This window comes from Dermochelys coriacea, chromosome 1 (assembly GCF_009764565.3).
Source record: "Dermochelys coriacea isolate rDerCor1 chromosome 1, rDerCor1.pri.v4, whole genome shotgun sequence".
NCBI classification, from domain to species: Eukaryota; Metazoa; Chordata; order Testudines; family Dermochelyidae; genus Dermochelys; species Dermochelys coriacea.
This window is the reverse complement of record NC_050068.2, coordinates 350,164,656-350,182,992: the sequence shown is the minus strand read 5'-3', so window position 1 is coordinate 350,182,992 and position 18,337 is coordinate 350,164,656. Positions and strand designations below refer to the sequence as shown.

At 55.4% G+C, this 18,337-nt stretch overlaps 1 protein-coding gene across 5 annotated transcripts in view; it reads right to left on the bottom strand.

Moving 5' to 3' along the window:
- Positions 1-3,540: 3,540 nt before the first annotated feature.
- The window catches only part of IRF5 (interferon regulatory factor 5), a 56,907-nt gene continuing 42,110 nt past the window's right edge, over positions 3,541-18,337 (bottom strand). For 3 of the 5 annotated variants that reach the window (XM_043499705.1, XM_043499707.1, XM_043499701.1), the window contains exons 3-11: positions 12,854-13,072; positions 11,925-12,114; positions 8,789-8,841; positions 7,619-7,649; positions 6,210-6,521; positions 5,547-5,936; positions 5,174-5,292; positions 3,978-4,332; positions 3,541-3,946 (exon numbers count right to left, since the gene is read on the bottom strand). In XM_043499705.1, the coding sequence (XP_043355640.1) occupies positions 4,096-4,332; positions 5,174-5,292; positions 5,547-5,936; positions 6,210-6,521; positions 7,619-7,649; positions 8,789-8,841; positions 11,925-12,114; positions 12,854-13,027 (1,506 nt within the window). In that variant the 5' untranslated portion in view covers positions 13,028-13,072 and the 3' untranslated portion in view covers positions 3,541-3,946; positions 3,978-4,095. Of the gene's footprint in view, positions 3,947-3,977; positions 4,333-5,173; positions 5,293-5,546; positions 5,937-6,209; positions 6,522-7,618; positions 7,650-8,788; positions 8,842-11,924; positions 12,115-12,853; positions 13,073-18,337 lie in introns of those variants that run through there. The other 2 variants (XM_043499710.1, XM_043499716.1) reach the window with 2 other exon arrangements.

Below are 18,337 nucleotides of genomic sequence, written 5' to 3'. Positions count from 1 at the left end.
GATCAGAGTCAAGGTGCTTTTTTTTTTTTATTGCACCACAACGAGCTTCTGAGCAGGGTGATTGAGTGTGACCTATATTTCATTGCCTTCTGGTGTCCATTGTGTAAAAGCAGCGTGCCTTCAACGCCCCCGCACTGTATCATTCGGCTAGTCAAAGCGAGCCGCGGTGCGAGACTCTTAAGCACCGTGCGAGCTTTCTGTGCTGTGTATTGGTGAGCAAGGTTCTCTCCTGCAGCCAGAGATCTAGTTAATGATACAGCAGCCTGTAACTGCTCAAAGGATCCTGATAAAGGTTTATATGCTAGGCCATTGTGGCTGAATGAGTCACAATTAAATACTATCCAACAGCAAATCTATAGCTCTTCTCCTTGATACTTGCCTGCAGGGCCATATGGCTGGAACTGCCCTGCCCTGCCCTGCCCAAGGGTTAAAAGGCAGTGAATGTGCCTGGCTTAGGGCTTTCATCTTTTGGAATCGTAGGGTCTGTGCTCCGAGGTGCTGGTGAGTAGTTCCCTCAGCTGGCCAGCACAGGGCCCACATGCACTGAGCAACAACCGTCATCCACCCAGAGGGTTTGGCAGTGCCAGCTGGCTCATTTGCCACCAACTTTGCAGCATTTAATTTCAGAAAGGGGAACTACACAAAAATGAGGAGGTTAGTTAAACAGAAATTAAAAGGTCCAGTACCAAAAGTGAAATCCCTGCAAGCTGCGTGGAAATTTTAAAGGCACCATAATAGAGGCTCAATTTAAATGTTTTCCCCAAATTGAAAAACAGTGAGAACACCACAAAAGAGCCACCATGGCTAAACAACAAAGTAAAAGAAGCAGTGAGAGGCAAAAGCTGTCCTTTAAGAAGTGGAAGTTAAATCCTAGTGAGGAAAATAGGAGCATAAACTCTGGCAAGTAAAGGATAAAAATAGAATTAGGAAGGCCAAAAAAGAATATGAAGAACAGCTAGCCAGAGACTCCAAAAGTAATAGCAAAAATTGTTAAGTACATTAGAAGGAGGAAGCCTGCAAACCAACCCGGGGGGGAGAGGGGGGTCACTGGACGATCAAATGTTAAATTTTGCATAATGACAGGTTTCAGAATAGCAGCCATGTTAGTCTGTATTCGCAAAAAGAAGAGGAGGACTTGTGGCACCTTAGAGACTAACAAATTTATTTGAGTATAAGCTTTCGTGAGCTACAGCTCACTTCATTGGATGCATTTGGTGGAAAATATCTCCCCTCTGTATTTTCCACCAAATGCATCCGATGAAGTGAGCTGTAGCTCACGAAAGCTTACGCTCAAATAAATTTGTTAGTCTCTAAGGTGCTACAAGTACTCCTTTTCTTTTTTCAAGATGTTAAAGAAGCGCTCAATGCTGATAAGGCCATTGAGGAGAAACTAAATGAATTCTTTGCATTGGTCTTCAGGGCTGAGGATGTGAGGGAGATTCACAAATCTGAGGAACTGTCCCAGACTGAGGTGTCATTACAGGAGGTTTTGGAACAAATTGATAAACTAAACAGTAATAAGTCACCAGGACCAGATGGTATCACCCAAGAGTTCTGAAGGAACTCAAATGTGCCATTGCAGAACTACTAACTGTTGCCTGTAACTAATCATTTAAATCGGCTTCTGCATCAGATGACTGGAGGACAGCTAAGGTGAGGCCATTTTTTTAAAAAAGGGCAGTCAAAAAGAAAAGCCAACAGAATCCTCAAGAAAGGGATTGATAAGACAGAAAATAGCACGTTGTCTCTCTATAAAGCCATGGTTCGCCCACATCTCAAATCCTGCGTACAGCTGTGGTCGCCGCATCTCTAAAAAGATCTATTGGAATTGGGAAAGGTTCAGAAAAAGGCAACAAGAATGATTAGGGGAATGGAACAGCTTCCATAGGAGGAGGGATTAATCAGACTGGGACTTTTCAGCTTGGAAAAGAGACTACTAAGGGGTGATATGATCGAAGTCTATGAAATCATGACTGGGGTGGAGAAGGTAAATAAGGAGTCAGAGTAGCAGCCATGTTAGTTTGTATTTGCAAAAAGAAAAGGAGTACTTGTGGCACCGTAGAGACTAACAAATTTATTTGAGCATAAGCTTTTGAGCTACAGCTCACTTCATCGGATGCATTTGTTTCCTGGCAACTGAAGGCCTGGGCCCTTCCCCCCTGCAAGGTGAGAGCTAAAGGGTTGGAGAACAAAGGAATCCGGTGACCTCCTGGCCGGGGAAAGGGACAAAGCCTGGTGGAGGGGGAGTCAGTTTGGGGCTGGCTGGGGACGAGGAGTGAAGTGCAGACATGGTTGTCTGGCTCACTGCCCCCCAAGATGGACCCAGCTGAGGGGTCCTGTTCTCTGCACCTACAAGCCCTGGTTTAGACCGTGTTCCTGTCGTCTAATAAACCTGTTTTACTGGCTGGCTGAGAGTCACGTCTGACTGTGGAGTTGGGGGGCAGGACCCTCTGGCCTCCCCTGGACCCCACCTGGGCAGACTGGCTGCGGGAAGCACACGGAGAGCAGAGGATGCTGAATGCTCCGAGGTCAGACCCAGGAAGGGGGGAGCCGGGTGAGCTGTGAGTCCTGCAGAGAGGAGGCTCCCCAGAGTCCTGCCTGGCTTCGTAGGGAGCCGTCTCAGAGCATCGCCCGGGGATGCCGGGACAGTCCGACCCCAGGGTCGTGTACCAGGCACCCTGCTGTCTAGCTGCCAACACAGGCATGGGCTGGTCAGCCTGTGTCCTGCTCTGCTGGGGGTTTGGTTCACAGGGACACGTACGTGGCATGATGCTCTACACTGAGGCAAATGGCTTAAAACTTCTCCACAGGCTCTCGGCTGCAGCCAGAGCAGTCGGGGTCTGCGGAAACCCTGCCGAGCCCAGCGTCCAAGCAGGGGCCTGTCTCGGAGGAAGGGCTGTTGCTTGGCCTCTGTAAAATGGACCAGGCCAAAGCCCTGGGGAAGGGAACGTAGACACAGCTGGGCCTGCTTCAGCCCCACTTGCTCAGTTAGGCAGCCGGTGACGAACTCGGCGGGAAGCGCCCCACTGCTGAGGAGCTTACGGCCCAGCAGTTACAAACGGTAAAGACAGGGCTAACCTGCCCGGCAGCTGCAAAGTCATTAAAGCTTCAGGCTCCTGGCGGGAACTAACCCGGGTTCGGCTCCCTGTTGGCCTGGCTAGGCTGGGGAGCAGCAGGGCCCTGCCCCCAGCCACTGTGCTGGAGCCCGAACCGGGGCGGTTTGGTCATTTTCCGACCCGCACACGGCCGCAGGCTAACGGCCAGGCCTGCAAACGCGTCCTGGGTGCTGAGTCAGGCAGAGAATCCGCAGGTCAAAGGCTGCCTGTGGTCCCGGCTGGCCAAGCCCCGGGCTGGCCCTTACACCTGTGCTTGCTGCACGCTAGCTCCTCTTCCCTGCGGCGTGGGCCGCGTTAAGGTGAGCGCCGGAGCTCGGGGCTGGGCGGCTCAGCGTGTGCTTTTCCCTACGCTGAACGCTCAGCGTGCCAGCTCCCTTGCTGTCCACTCCCCGGCCCCCCCTCAGAAGAAGCCTCACACGCGCCACGCAGGCAAGTGGTTGCTTTTATTAACAGCTGAGCACTTCCCCTGCTGCATTTCTGTGACAGGCCAGCTCCCGGGGCCGTGACTCCAGCTCCCGGACCCTGTGAATGCAGCATCGCCTCTGTCCTTTCAGCAGGCCCCAGCACCTGCTGCCCACCCCCCCAGGCAGAGTTTCCATAAATGCCCAGGGCTGTGGGTCTAACCCAGTCTCTTTCCTCCATGGCAGGCATTGCCTGTCCCTGCAGTGCTCTGGCAAGGTGGGGCCTGGCCCACAGCCTAGTGTATTCCCAGCAGGCGATGGTGTGGGCCGGCCTCCATCCATCCCATGCAGGAAGGGCCCCCTCCCCCCTGCCCCTTTGGGGTCCACAGCTGGTAGCTGGGAGGTTGGCAGGCAGCCTGCGCTGACGGATCCGGCGGAGCATCGCCCTGTAGCTGAAGCAGCGGAGATCAGTTTGCCTCATCTCCCCCTCCTCGGGGCTGGTGTGCACAGCCAGGCTCACACGGGCACCCATCAGGAGGGAGGGGAAGCGGGTGAGTGTCTGCGACGTGCCCACGTCCTCACTGCTGCATGCTGCTGGCCTGCATTGCCCAAGGGCCCGGGCCTGGCTCCAGGGTCGAGGCTGGGGGGGCCTGCAGGCTCTGCTGGTTTTGCCAGAGCTGATGCAGTTCCTTGAACTGCTCCACCATCTTGTCTTTCAGGTCCGGATGGGAGATCTGCAGGCGGATGCTGTCTGCCGACCAGGAGAGCTCCCCAGAGAACATCTCCAGCAGGATGCGGGCGGCCACTGGCACGACCTGGGCGGCAGACAAACAGCAGGCCGTAGCTAGCCCGCTCCCTTCTGCATCCTGCTCATCCCTGCCCCTTCCCCGCCTTAACTCCTTGTCTGCCCCCCAACTTCCTGGAAGGATCCAGGGCTGAGTCATCCTGCCCCGGCTCGGGAGTCCTTGCTACAGCCCTGTTCTGAGCCCATTCCCTTCTCTCCGCCTGAACCCTGCCGGGTAACAGCCTACTCTTGCTGCTGCGTCTCCACCCCTCCCAGCAGGCCAGGGCTGCGATTAGAGCCCGGGCAGTGTGAAAATCTCTGAGCTTGGCCCGGGGAGGGGAGGGGAGGGGAGTGGCGGAGCGGTCGGCATGACCAGAGGGCCTGCTGAATGAGGGAGCAGCGAGGAACTGGTGACCGAGTTTTCTGTCCAAGTACTGATCGGTCACCCCGCTCCCAGCCCGAGATGCTCTGGTGACCCCCTGCTCAGGAAGGGTATCGTGCGCACGCCTGGCCCTCAACTCTCCCTTCGCAAGCTGCATGCATCCCCCGGTCCCAACCACTCAGCCTTCTCTGGGCTGTTGCTGGGGGCCCATATGGGTCTGCTGGCGCGTCCTCATTCTAGCCTTGGCCTGCGTGCATGGAGTTCAGTGCAGTCCAGGGGCCCAGGCAGCCTGCCCAGGGATCTGGGGCGCTGGACCATCGGGCACCCCAGCTTGGAAGGGCCACGGTTCCATGGCTGGCGTGTCCTGCTGCAGGCTAGGCCAAGCGGAGAGAGGGCAGAGGGTCCTTAACAGAGCCAAACCAGCAGACAGGACCCCAGCTGGGCCCTAGGCCCTGCTCTCAAGGGCGAGAGCGGGTGGGGGACCCCTTACCTGCACAGTGATAAGTTTCTTCTCCTTTGGCTTCTGGTCTGGCCACTCCTCTCCGAAGCAGAGGAAGATTTCGAAGGGGGGCGGCGTGCTGGTCTGCCCCTTCTGGAACAGGATGAGCCCTAGGGAGCCCCAGAGCAGACACAGCATGAGGGGCGGGGCCCCCGTGGCATTTCCAATCCCCTCCCCCACCCAGCATCTAGCGACACCCCCCCCCAGCCACGTGGGAGGGGCCAGGGCCAGAGGAGAGGGGCCCCTAGGGGAATGGCAGCCAGGAAAGCTAGGGGCAGAGAAGCCACGTGGGGAGGCCAGGGCTGGGGGGCAAGGGGGAACCAGGATGCGGAGGGCAGGGCTGGCCCCCAGCCCCTCTGCTCACCGTTGAGGAAGCTCTCCAGGCTGAAGAGTTTGATCTTCCTCTCGCGCTCGATGGGGTTGGGGCCGGCCCGCTCGCCGGCACAGGGCCCCGTCCAGAAGACCTTGCACTGACACAGCCGGACGGCGTAGATGTCTTGGCCCTGCAGCTCCAGGATGAGGCCCCGGTCCATGACGTCCAGCAGCTGGTGGGTGTAGAAGCGCTGCTTCTCGTGGGGGATGTGCTCGGTGCTCGGGAAGCGCACCTGCTCCAGCGTCACGGGCCCGAAGAGCTCCACCTGCTCGTGCGTGGGCTCCAGGCTGCTGTGGAACAGCCGGCACCCGTGGGGGTTGCTGATGGTCAGGGAGCTGGCCTGCCGACCGCGGTAGTGGAACTTGATCTCCAAGTCGGTCACTGGCCGCGGGAAGAGCGAGACAAGCCCGTTAGCCGGGGAAATGGGGCGGGGCCCTGATAATCCTGTGCTACCGTCAGGCCGCTACCTCCCCTCAGGCTCTCCCCCCAGCGTGGGCATGGCGCTAGGTGCTGTCCGGAGGGAACGGCATGCAGCCCGCGCCCTGGAGAGCTCGCAGGCCGGGTGCCCGCGCCCCAGACTAGAAGGGATAGGGCAAGGAAGCACCGATGGGGAGGGCAGTCCCGGGCAAAGCGGGCAGGTGGGGGGGGTCTTACATGGCAGCATGTGCGGGCTGATGAGCAGGTCGGGGATGAACTGTTCCATGGGCTGCAGAGACACGTCCACGGGGGGCAGGTTCTGCAGGCTGCCTGGCCCCCCCAGCGGCATGCCCCCGGCGGGGTTCTGGGCGGGCAGCTCCCCGGCTGCGAAGGCGCCGGCGGTGGGTGGTGGAGGCGCCGACACGTCTGGGTGGAGGAGTTCCTGGGTGCCCAGCGGGGGGAAGGAGCCATTCCCGCAGGCGTTGGGATACTGGACTTCCTGCTTTGGCCACACGTAGGAGGGGAGCGGCTCCACACCCTGGCTGCGATCTGCAAGACAGCAAAACACAGTGGCTCAGGATCCCCCCGTCAGCCCAAGCCAGCCGCTGGCATCGCCAGCCATGCCCAGCTCCAGCCCACGACGCTCAACACCCAGGCCCTGGGGGCGGGCCAGCGGGCCGGGACTCCCTCAGCACACAGCTCCTGCTCTCCAGCAACCCTGGTGCAAGGGCCCTCCCCCTAACGGAGAGCAAAGGAGAAAAAACAACTCACCCTTCCGGATGGGAGCTGGTCCTTTCGTGCCCCACACGGGAGGGTGGATCGAGGGTAAAAGAGGGGCAGCCCCCAACCTGGAGTGGGATCTTGCTGTACCAGCCAAGCCTCCGGGGCACTTTGGTAGCTGGGACCGTCTGCTTGGGGGACAGACTCAGCCCACAACTGGGGGAAGAGGGGGACCACCCCGTGTTTCTCCCCACAGCTTTCAGGCTCCCGTTGGAGTGGGGGCGGGGGGCATTGGTGGCTGCTGAGTGCATCATTCTCTTCTGCCCCACCTTCCCCGATCAGCTGCAGGCGGCTCTGGGCACAGAGCAGGGGGAGCCCATGGGGCTGAGCCGGCAGGACCCCACACCAAGCCGCAGCTCCTTCTCCTTCCCCTTGGGGGGGGGTCCGGGCAAAGCAGGGGCGGAGGGGGCAGACTCAGGCAGGAGGGCGGCGTAGGGAGAGGGAGGGGCTCAGAGCCCCATGGAATGCAGGGGGGGTGCTCAGGGGTGACGAGACTCTGCACCAAGGGGTGCTGGCCCCGGGCAATTGGGCCACAGTGACCCCGCCAATGGGTGGGGCAAGGCCGAGAGACGCCCTGGCTGGCGTCCCGGCCCACAAGCTGGATGAGGTCGCCCTGCTCCATCACCATCCCCGGCCTCAGGCCACGCCGGCACCTGGCACCAGCCCCACCAGCCTCTCGCAGAGCCGGGGCACTATCTGAGCTTGCAGGGCACCCAAGGGATGGCGGGGTTTAACCGGGCAGCAGACTGGCTTAGTCCCTGGGGCGTAGTAGATGGAGGGAGCAGACCAGCCCTGCAAATCCTGCTAGCCCCATCCCCAAGTTGCCAGGCACCCCGGCCTGCCCCCCCCCCCCCCCCAGCACTCACCCGCTATGGTCAGTGTCGTCATTTTCTGCAGCTGTGAGAGAGACAGGAGGCGCTCGATTACTCGGGGAGGGCACCCAAGGGCCTGTGACAGACCCAGGGGAGGGGGCAGAGTAAGGTTGCCAACTTTCAAATCACACAAAACCTAACGCCCCTGCCCTGCCCCCGCTCCCTCCATCCCCCACTCCCTCCATCGCTCGCTCTCCCCCACCCTCACTCACTTTCACCGGGCTGAGAAAGGGGGTTGGGGTGAGGGTTCCGGCTGGGGGTGCGGGCTCTGGGGTGGGGCCAGGGATGAGGGGTTTGGGGTGCAGGAGGAGGCTCAGGCCTGGGATAGGGTGTTGGGGTGCAGGAGGGGATGCGGGCTCCGGGAGGGGGCTCAGGGCTGGGATGCAGGCTCTAGGAGGGAGTTTGGGTGAGGGAGGGGGTTCAGGGCTGGGGCAGGAGATTGGGATGTAGGAGGGGGTGCGAGCTCCAGGAGAGGGCTCAGGGCTGGGGCAGGGGCAGGGGCAGGGGGTTAAGGTGCAAGAAGGGGTGTGGGGTATGGGCTCCAGCCAGGGGGCGCTGACCTCAGGCAGCTCCCAGAAGCAGCCGGCATGTCCGGCTCCTTGGCAAAAGTGTGGACAGGTGGGTCTGCGCACTGCCCACCCCTGCAAGCGCCACCCCCACAGCTCCCACTGGCTGTGGTTCCTGGCCCATGGAAGCTGCAAAGCCGGCCCTCGGTGTGGGGGCAGCGCGCAGAGCCTCCCTGGCCACCCCTGCTCCTAGGAGCTGGACATGGCAGCCGCTTCCGGGAGCCACATGGAGCCGGGGCTGGCAGGGAGCCTGCCGTAGCCCCAGAGCACCGCCGACCGGACTTTTAACAGCCCCGTCAGCAGTGCTGACCGGAGCCGCCAGGGTCCCTTTTCGACTGCAGGTTCCAGTTGAAAACCGGACGCCTGGCAACACTAGGGCAGTCAGCCCATGCAGCCAAAGGGATTCCCCCGCCCCAGGGGCTCAGCAGCCAGCCCGTGGGCTAGCAGACACAGTGCTGTTCAGCAGGTGGGGCGAGCGCAGCTCTCTGCCCCGGGTTTTCTGGCAGCCTGCGAAGTGTGTAATGGCTAGTAGCCTCCTGGCCCTATTGCACCCACACTCATGCGCTGGCCAGCTCCGCCAACCCCCTCACTCACTCACCTCCTCCTCCTCCTCGCCCAGGCAGCAGGTGTGATCCTCCCCGGCCAGCGAGTCTGCAATGGAGACACAGGGGTGGTTAGCAAGTCACACGTGGAACCCATGGGGCCCATTGGTGGGGGAGGGGGGTGTGTCATGGGGCCTGTTAGTTGGGGGTGAGGCTGGAGTCACAGGGCCTGCTAGCTGGGAGGGATCATGGGGCCTGTTTTCTGGGTGCAGGGAGGGTGTCTGGGGTGCGTCATGGAACCTCTTAGCTGGGTTGCGGGGCATGGGTCATGGGTCCTGTTTTTTGGAGGGGCTGGGGGTGTCAAGGGGTCTGTTAGCTGGGTTGTGGGACGTGGGTCAGAGGGTCTGTTTTTAGGGCGGGTTTGCTGGGTGGGCAGTCTTGGGAGCTGTTAGCTGGGTGCTGCGAGGGTGTGGAGGTAGAGTTGCCAACTTTCTAGTCACACAAAACCAAACACCCTAGCCCCGCCCCTTCCATGAGGCCCCGCCCCTTCCCTGAGGCCCCACCCTCCACTCACTACATTCCCCCTCCCTCAGTGGCTTGTTCTCCCCCACCCTCACTCACTTTCACTGGGCTGAGGCAGGGGTTGGGGTGTGGGAGGGGGTGCAGGCTCCAGGGTGGGGCCAGAAATGAGGGGTTCAGGGTGCGGGAAGAGGCTCAGGGCTGGGGCATGGAGTTGGGGTGCAGTGGGGGTGAGGGCTCCAGCTGGGAGTGCAGGCTCTGGGGATGAGAGGTTTGGGGTGCAGGGGGCTGAGGGCTCTGGGGTGGGGCTGGGGATGAGGGCTTTGGGGCATAGGAGGGGGCTCCAGGTTTGAGGGAGGCTCAGGGCAGGGGCTCAGGGCACGGGCTTACCTCAGGCGGCTCCCAGTCAGCAGCGCTAAGGCAGGCTCCCTGCCTGTCCCAGCTCCGTGCTGCACCCTGAAAGCAGCCAGCAGGTCCAGGCCCTAGATGGGCGGGCCAGGAGGCTCCACGGGCTGCTCTCGCCCACACGCACCGGCCAATGAGAGTGCGGAGCCGGTGCTCGGGGCGAGGGCAGCGCGTGGAGGCCCGTGGTCCCCCCGCCTAGGAGCCGGACTTGCTGGACGCTTCCAGGGTGCAGCGCGGACCCAGGACAGGTAAGGACCAGCCTGCCTTAGCTCTACTACACCGCCGAGCGGACTTTTAACGGCCCAGTCGGTAGTGCTGACCGGAGCCACCAGAGCCCCTTTTCGACCGGGCGCTCTCGTCGAAAACCAGATACCTAGTCCCCCATGTGGGGGGGTCACGTGGGCTGTTAGCCGGGTGTGGTGGGGAGTCATGGGGCCTGTTAGCTGGGTTGCGGGGTGGGGGGTGTCACAGGGCCTGTTTGCTGGGTGGGGTTAGGGTGTAACAGGGCCTGTTTGCTGGGTTGTCAGGGATGGGTCACAAGGCCTGTTTGCAGGGTGAGTTTGCTGAATGGGGTGTCATGGGGTCTGGTAGCTGGGTGAGGTGAGGGTAGGGGGGGTCACAGGGCCTGGTAGCTATGTTGCAGGGGCAGTGAGTCTTGGGGCCTGGTTTTTGGAGGGAGCTGGAGGTGTCGTGGGGCCTGTTTGTGGGGTGTTTGTTGGGTAGGGGCACAGGCAGCCCCCCCAAGCCCTGGGGGGCTCACCAGGCAGCACCTGCCTATCCTCAACAGCTCTGAGATGGGGCTGCCGAAGATAGGAAATAGGCCAGAGAAGCCCAGGCGGCGGGGATGTGTGTGTTATCCTCCCTGCCCCCCCTCAGAAAAGAGGACCCCAACCCTCATTTCTCCCAGCAGCCTCCTTTCCAGGCACCCTGCTTGTCCCCCAGTTCCCCTCCTCCCCCAGCCCAGTCCTCCCTTACCATAAGGGCAGCCATACTGGTCAGACCAAAGGTCCATCTAGCCCAGTATCCTGTCTACCGACAGTGGCCAATGCCAGGTGCCCCAGAGGGAATGAACAGAACAGGGAATCCTCAAGTGATCCATCCCCTGTCGCCCATTCCCAGCTTCTGGCAAACAGAGGCTAGGGACACCATCCCTGTCTATCCTGGCTAATAGCCATTGATGGACCTATCCTCCATGAATTTATCTAGTTCTTTTTTGAACCCTGTTATAGTCTTGGCCTTCACAACATCCTCTGGCAAGGAGTTCCACAGGTTGACTGTGAGTTGTGCGAAGAAATACTTCCTTTTGTTTGTTTTAAACCTGCTGCCTATTAATTTCATTTGGTGACGCCTAGTTCTTGTGTTATGAGAAGGAGTAAATAACACGTCCTTATTTACTTTCTCCACACCAGTCATGATTTTATAGACCTCGATCATATCCCCCCTTAGTCGTCTCTTTTCCAAGATGAAAAGTCCCAGTCTTATTAATCTCTGCTCCTACGGAAGCTGTTCCGTGCCCCTAATCATTTTTGTTGCCCTTTTCTGAAACTTTTCCAATTCCAATAGACCTTTTTGGAGCTGGGGCGACCACATCTGCGCGCAGTATTCAAGATGTGGGCGCACCAGGGATTTATACAGAGGCAATATGATATTTTCTGTCTTATTCTCTATCCTTTTCTTAATGGTTCCTAACATTCTGTTCGCTGTTTTGGCTGCCGCTGCCCACTGAGCGGGTGTTTTCAGAGAACTCTCCACAGTGACTCCAAGATCTTTCTTGAGTGGTAACAGCTAATTTAGACCCCATCATTGTATATGTATAGTTGGGATTATGTTTTCCAATGTGCATCACTTTGCATTTATCAACATTACATTTCATCTGCCATCGTGTTGCCAAGTCACCCAGTTTTGTGAGATCCTTTTGCACTCTTTGCAGTCTACTTGGGACTTAACTATCTTGAGTAGTTTTGTATCATCTTCAAATTCTTCCACCTCATTGTTTACCTTTTTCCAGATCATTTATGAATATGTTGAATAGTCCTGGCCCCAGAACAGACCCCTGGGGGACACCACTATTGACCTCTCTCCATTCTGAAAACTGACCATTTATTCCTACCCTTCATTTCCTATCTTTTAACCAGTTACCAATCCATGAGAGGACCTTCCCTCCTATCCTACAACAGCTTACTTTGCTCAAGAGCCTTTGGCGAGGGGCTTTCTGACAGTCTGAGTACACTCTATCCCCTGGATCCCCCTTGCCCGGGCTGCTGGTACCTCCGTTGGGCTGGTGGCCCTCGCACACCTCGTAGATCTTGTAGGGCTGCATGGGCGTGTCCTTGGTGCCATCATAGATCAGCTTGAACTCGCGGCTCTTGTTGAGGGCACAGCGCAGGTTGGCTTTCCACTTGGCTGGGTCCGGCTCATCTACACCTTCGTTGTACTTGCCAGTCTCCTTGGCCCAGGCCTAGGAGGTTGGGATTCATGGGGGAGAGGGACGGTCACAGACATAGGTCAAGCCCCAGCCCAGCCCCAGTGTTAGGAGCCCAGGAAATCCAAGCTGTCGCCTGTATAGTCAGTTGATGAAAGTTTCATTCCTGAGCTGCTCTGCAGCTGAGCGGTGACAAGGGGCAGCCAGGGGGTGGCCCGGGGAGAAGACAGCTCGGAGATGCTCTCCTGACACAACATGTAATTCACTGGCGGGCCAGGACCAGGGCCAGAGCCTGGTTCAGCTTCTGCAGTGACACCGGCTGGCATAAAATGCCACGGGCTTCCGGGCCTGGCCGACCACAGCACATCACCCCTCCGCAGCTGCGTCCACAGAGCAGTTCCAAAAGGGGTGTGGACATCACGCCTCCAGCTTTGAGGCAGGTACGATCGGCCCCGTTTCACAGGGGGGAACAGGCCTTTTCAAACACCTCAAGACGCAGCTAACTGAGCGGCCTGGTGGCTAGTCCCGTGCAGCTAGCAGGGTGCATTCTAGGACACCAGGGGGTTATGCCATCCCGTGAGCCTCCCATCCCAAGGTGGCAGAGGGACCCATGGCCTGCCCCAGTGCAGCAGCTTCTGGGAGTCCCAGTTGGGGTCATGTCGCATTGCGCGCATGACCAGTCAACCCCGTTCCTTACATGTCAGCTGGGGTGTCATGTGCCCCAAAGGGTACCCCCAGCCCAGCCTGGCGTCCCATGGGCCCCCTGGGTGGTCACCTTGAACACGGTGTTCTCGTCATCCTGTGTGGGGACATGCCGGGTGGCATGGCGCCAGGGGATGCAGAAGAGCTTGCTCTCGGGGTTCACCCACTGCAGGCCTGGGTACTGGTTGCTGTTCACTTGGGCGATGAGCCAGGGCTTCAGGCGGATGCGACGGGGATGCGCGTTCATGGCGACTCAGGGCCCGCAGGGCCACGCCAGCCACTAGCCTGCAGACTGAGAGAGAGGGAGAGTCTGTTACAGGGCCAGGTACCCAGGGGAGAGGGCAGAGTTAAGGGGGAAGGAATGAGGGGAGGGGGAAGGGCAGGGATAATAGTGGGGGGGAGGCAGAGTCCACCCTTCCCCATTTTTCACAGACCCCCAGATCTGTCAGGCTGGAAGGGACCTTGAGAGGTCACCAAATCCAGCCCCCTGCGCTGAGGCAGGACCAAGTAAACCTGGACCATCCCTGATGGGGGTTTGTCCAGCCTGGTCTTTTTTCTTTATTCAATTAAATTTTATTACATTGCCCTGTGACTAAGGCGAAGATTTTGTCCCCGATATTTTTAGTAAAAGTCACGGACAGGTCATGGGCAATAAACAAAAATTCACGGAAGCCATGACCTGCCCCTGATTTTTACTAAAAATATCCATGACAAAATGACCTGCAATGGGGCAGCTGCATGGCCGCTAGGAGCTCCCACCACGGATTGCGTGTTGGCACTCCAGGTTCCCCCATTGTCCATGGCTGGGAGCTGCTGGGGCCCCTGCCGCCTGCAGCAGCCAGGAGCTCTGGGGTGCCCCCGCTGCCCATACTCTGGGAGCCCGCAGCAGCCTGGAGCTCAGGAGTTCCCCCACTACCAGCGGCATCCAGTAGCTGTAGGGTACCCCCACCGTCTGCAGCAAGCTTGGAGCTCCGGTGGCCACTAGAGGTGATGGGGGTACCTTAAAGCTCCCTGCCCGCATGGGCAGCGGGGGACCCTGCAGCTCCCCACCACTGCGGGCTGAAGTCCCAGAGGTCACTGGAAGTCATGGATTCCATGACTTCCGCAACCTCCGTGACTAAATCGTAGCCTTACCTATGACACGTTTGCTGCGAATACAAAAAGACAAACCTACAAATCTAAAGTAACCACATCTATATCCATGTTTCTCAACCTTTTCGATACCATAGACTGGCTTGCTCCCTTCCTAAACTGTGTCAGGGGGATCTCAGGGACGGGAGCCGGTCCACAAACCAGTCAGTGAGAAACACTGATGTATATGATCCATTAAAATGTCAGGGGGTTTGAGAACTCATTCAAATATAGTTCAAAGACATAGGCCATCTTCAAAGGAGAAAACCAAAAGCAAACTTGGAATCATGAGTCATTGCCAGATGTTCTTCTTGGGTATGGGCTGTCATGTTCTGTTTGAGTAGCTGATTATATCAATTAAAAGATATTGACAATAAAGTGAGTAGCAGAAAAACCCAACATAGCTATGATAAATTGGCAAGTGTTATACCATGGAAATAAGGAGCACATGGGTTGTTCCTCCATCTCCTGGAGGCAAAGAAGGGGCAATTTATAATCTGGAAGGAGACAGATTTTAAACCAAAATATAAGAAAAGCAATGCAAGCTCTAGTACTTACAGAAAGAACACCCAACTTGGCATGTAAAAACAAGGCAGGGGTAGACTTTGGGAGAAATAAAAGTCTCCTCAAAAAAATATTTTGAACAATCACTAAGGCCAAAATTTGTCCCCTTAATCAAATTTCAACCCCATAGATGACCTGGAATATTATTTTTGCATTAAAAATTCTTAGTGCCGGGGGCAACTCTGTTCCCACCATATGAGTGTGTAAAACAGAGCAGATCTAAGGGCCTTTTGGTTTAAGTCTTTATGATAAGGGGACCAGTGGTCCGAATAATAAAACTTTATCCCTAACTAAGTAAAAGCAGAGACTTATTCCACAGGGTGGCCTTCCTAGCTTCCACTCAATTTGCAGAGGGGTTCTTCCCCAAAATCATGACCTTGATCTTATAATTAAGTTACAGTGAGAGTTACCATGAGAGGGAAAATGAGAAAATAACTGGCGGAGTTAGTGATAAAATAACCCCATCATCAGCATATAATGACTCTGGGATAGGTCTACCTTTAATTTGTGGCAGAGAAAAATTATCTTCCGTTAAAACATCCACCACTTCATTAATATGTAAATTAAAAAGAGGAGGAGCTAGAAGGCATGCTGGGCATACCCCCCTAGAAACAGGGGAAATGTTAATTTTAGTTCTGACCCTGATAGCCATATTGCCCTGGGCCAGAGACTCCAAACGAGTTGAAAGTCTCAGATTGTAATGTAAATATTAGAAAGGTTCTGTTGGCAAAAGGAATACACATTAATGCATTGGACATAATGAAGAAACATTCAGGCTCCCCTGAAGTGGCTGAAAGTGCCTGCAAAATGCTGAATCATGTTTTTGAAGGAAGGTAAGATATACCTAGTAAAGTGGGATCATATGATGTTCTAGTGCAGGTTTTAAGACATATTTAAATAATTGACAATTAGTTATTTACTTCATGTAGGACTTACTGTATTTACTGTACTGTATATTTACTGTACTGTAAAATTTACTGTAGAGCAGAAGTCACATAGAAGATTCTGATTCAACAAGATTATGAGTCAACAGTGTGCCTTGTTGCCAAGAAGGCTAATGGCATTTTGGGCTGTATAAGTAGGGGCATTGCCAGCAGATTGAGGGACGTGATCGTTCCCCTCTGTTTGACATTGGTGAGGCCTCATCTGGAGTACTGTGTCCAGTTTTAGGTCCCACACTACAAGAAGAATGTGGAAAAACTGGAAAACATCCAGCGGAGAGCAACAAAAATGATTAGGGGACTGGAACACATGACTTATGAGGAGAGACTGAGGGAACTGGGATTGTTTAGTCTGCAGAAGAGAAGAATGAGGGGGGATTTGCTAGCTGCTTTCAACTACCTGAAAGGGGGTCCCAAAGAGGATGGAACTAGACTGTTCTCAGTGGTAGCAGATGATAGAACAAGGAGTAATGGTCTCAAGTTGCAGTGGAGGAGGTTTAGGTTGGATATTAGGAAAAACTAGGAGGGTGGTGAAACACTGGAATGCATTACCTAGGGAGGTGGTGGAATCTCCTTCCTTTGAGGTTTTTAAGGTCAGGCTTGACAAAGCCCTGGCTGGGATGATTTAGTTGGGGATTGGTCCTGCTTTCAGCAGGGGGTTGGATTAGATGATCTCCTGAGGTCCCTTCCAACCCTGATATTCTATGATTGTTCCCCATCCTTCTTAATGTCACCCAAAGTTTGCCTTGATCAATAGAACCAAATGCCACCTTTAGATCTAAGAAAGCAACATACACTGTAGCACCCTTAACCTCCATATATTTATAAATCATATAGGATAAAATAAAGCAATTATCAATTGTGGCCCTACCCACCCTAAAACTGGACTGCTCTGCCTGTAATAAATTAGCCTTGAAAGCCCCTATTTCAAGTTGAGATATTAAACATCTGGAGTACATTTTCTCTGACGTATAACCAGCTAATAACTCTATATGAAGCAGTATTCTTTCTAGCCCTATTTTAAAAATAGGAACGACAAGACTGGATATCCAGCCAGCCAGACGGAACCCATCCAATATGGTTAATGATGGTAAATAATGTAGCCAAAGACTGAGGAGAACCAATTAAGATTCTCCTGAAAAACTTCCATCAGGAGAAAACCTTCCCCTGAAGCTTTTGTCCATTGTTGGGCTAAAATAAATGACTGCAATTCACTGTCCATTTTGGAAGGCTGGAGTGGTAAACCCAAGAGAGGATTCCTCATTGCACCAGCTATGGCAGAAGTAGATGTAAAATTGGTTGAGGGGAATCACTAAGGCCTTGGCCAAAGTGTACTACCTGGGCTTCATCATGAATATGAGGCTCCTCAACTGGAGCATATCTACCAGCACTAAAGCTGCCATCTTCCAAAATGGGGAAGAATTTTTAGGTTTCGCTTCTGCTTCAAAATCCTTCCACAAGGATCTAAGATATTCTTGGGAGGTGTTTCATATAATAAACCTTTATATCTTCTTCTGGCCTCTACCACATCCTGAAATAAATGAGGAGAGGGATTTCATCTTATCCTACTAGCTACACACACGAGAACAGACTTTTCCTTCACCGTCCGCATCAAACCAAGTGCGCAATCTCTGGAAGCATTTAGAATATCTAAAACCAAAGTCATCTTGTCTAGAGACAAGTGGTTGTACAGACTTCACCAGCAGCTCGTATTATTCAAATTTGAGAGCAATTCTCAGACTTAATAATTATGTCTCTGAGAGATCTAATGCGCGAGTCCTCTAATCTCCTCAATGATTGGTCATGAATGCCAGGGTCCATTTTAGTCTATTACAACCACTTTGGTCCACAGTGGTAATTAAAGCCTCCTCCTCCCCCATCAGAAATACAACTCTCCCTAGAAAGAACACATCAGTCTTAATTATTGAGCAAGGCTGGTGGGTCACTAGCCTGTCCCTAAAAACCTCCAGTGATGGGGATTCCACCACCTCCCTTGCAAGCCTGTTCCAGAACTTCACTACCCTGAGAGGTAGAAAGTTCTTCCTAATATCGAACCCAAGTCTGCCCTGCTGCAGATTAAGCCCTTACTGCTTGTCCTACCATCAGTGGACATGGAGAACAAGTAATCCCCGCCCTCTTTATAACAGCCCATAAAAGATGTGAAGACTGTTCTCAGGTCCCCCTCAGGCTTCTTTTCTCAAGACGAAACATGCCCCATGTTTTAACCTCTCCTCACAGGTCAGGTTTTCTGTTGCACTTCAGGAAGGATGTGGACAAAGTGGAGAGAATCCAGAGGAGAGCGACGCCCAGCACTGGACACAGGACTTCAGCGGAGGCCTCGCCAGTGCCGAGCAGAGCAGGACAGTTGCTGCCCATGTCTGACATACGACGGTTAACACGCCCCAGAAGGATATTAGCCTTTTTCACACCTGCCTCATGTTGCTGACTCATATTCAATGTGTGATCAACTGTAGCCCCCAGCTCCTTTTCAGCAGTGCTAACATCTAGCCGGTTATTCCCCACGTGGACAGCCACTTTTGGGATAGGGCAGGGAAAGCACACGGAGGTCGGTCTCCAGGTCCATCAAGTCCTCGGCCTCTCTGCTGGGACTGCCAAGGAGGGGGCCAGCTGGTGTCATCTACAGGGACTTTTTCTGATGCAGACACCTGCTCATTAGGAACTGGGCAGAGACCCAACAAATTCATCTCATGTAGGCAGCCAACCTGCCAGCACCTGCTGCCTTCCAGTTACTGCCAAGCAAAGCTGGATTCAGGGCAGTGCCCTAGAGGTGAGGGGCCCATTCCCCACCCCCAGAGTCCCCCAAAACTCCTGCCCCTCCTGCACACACACAGTGTGAACCGAGATGTCCCTTTCTCCCGTGAGCCCAGAGCCCCCATCCCCTCCCCCACTCCTCTGGGATG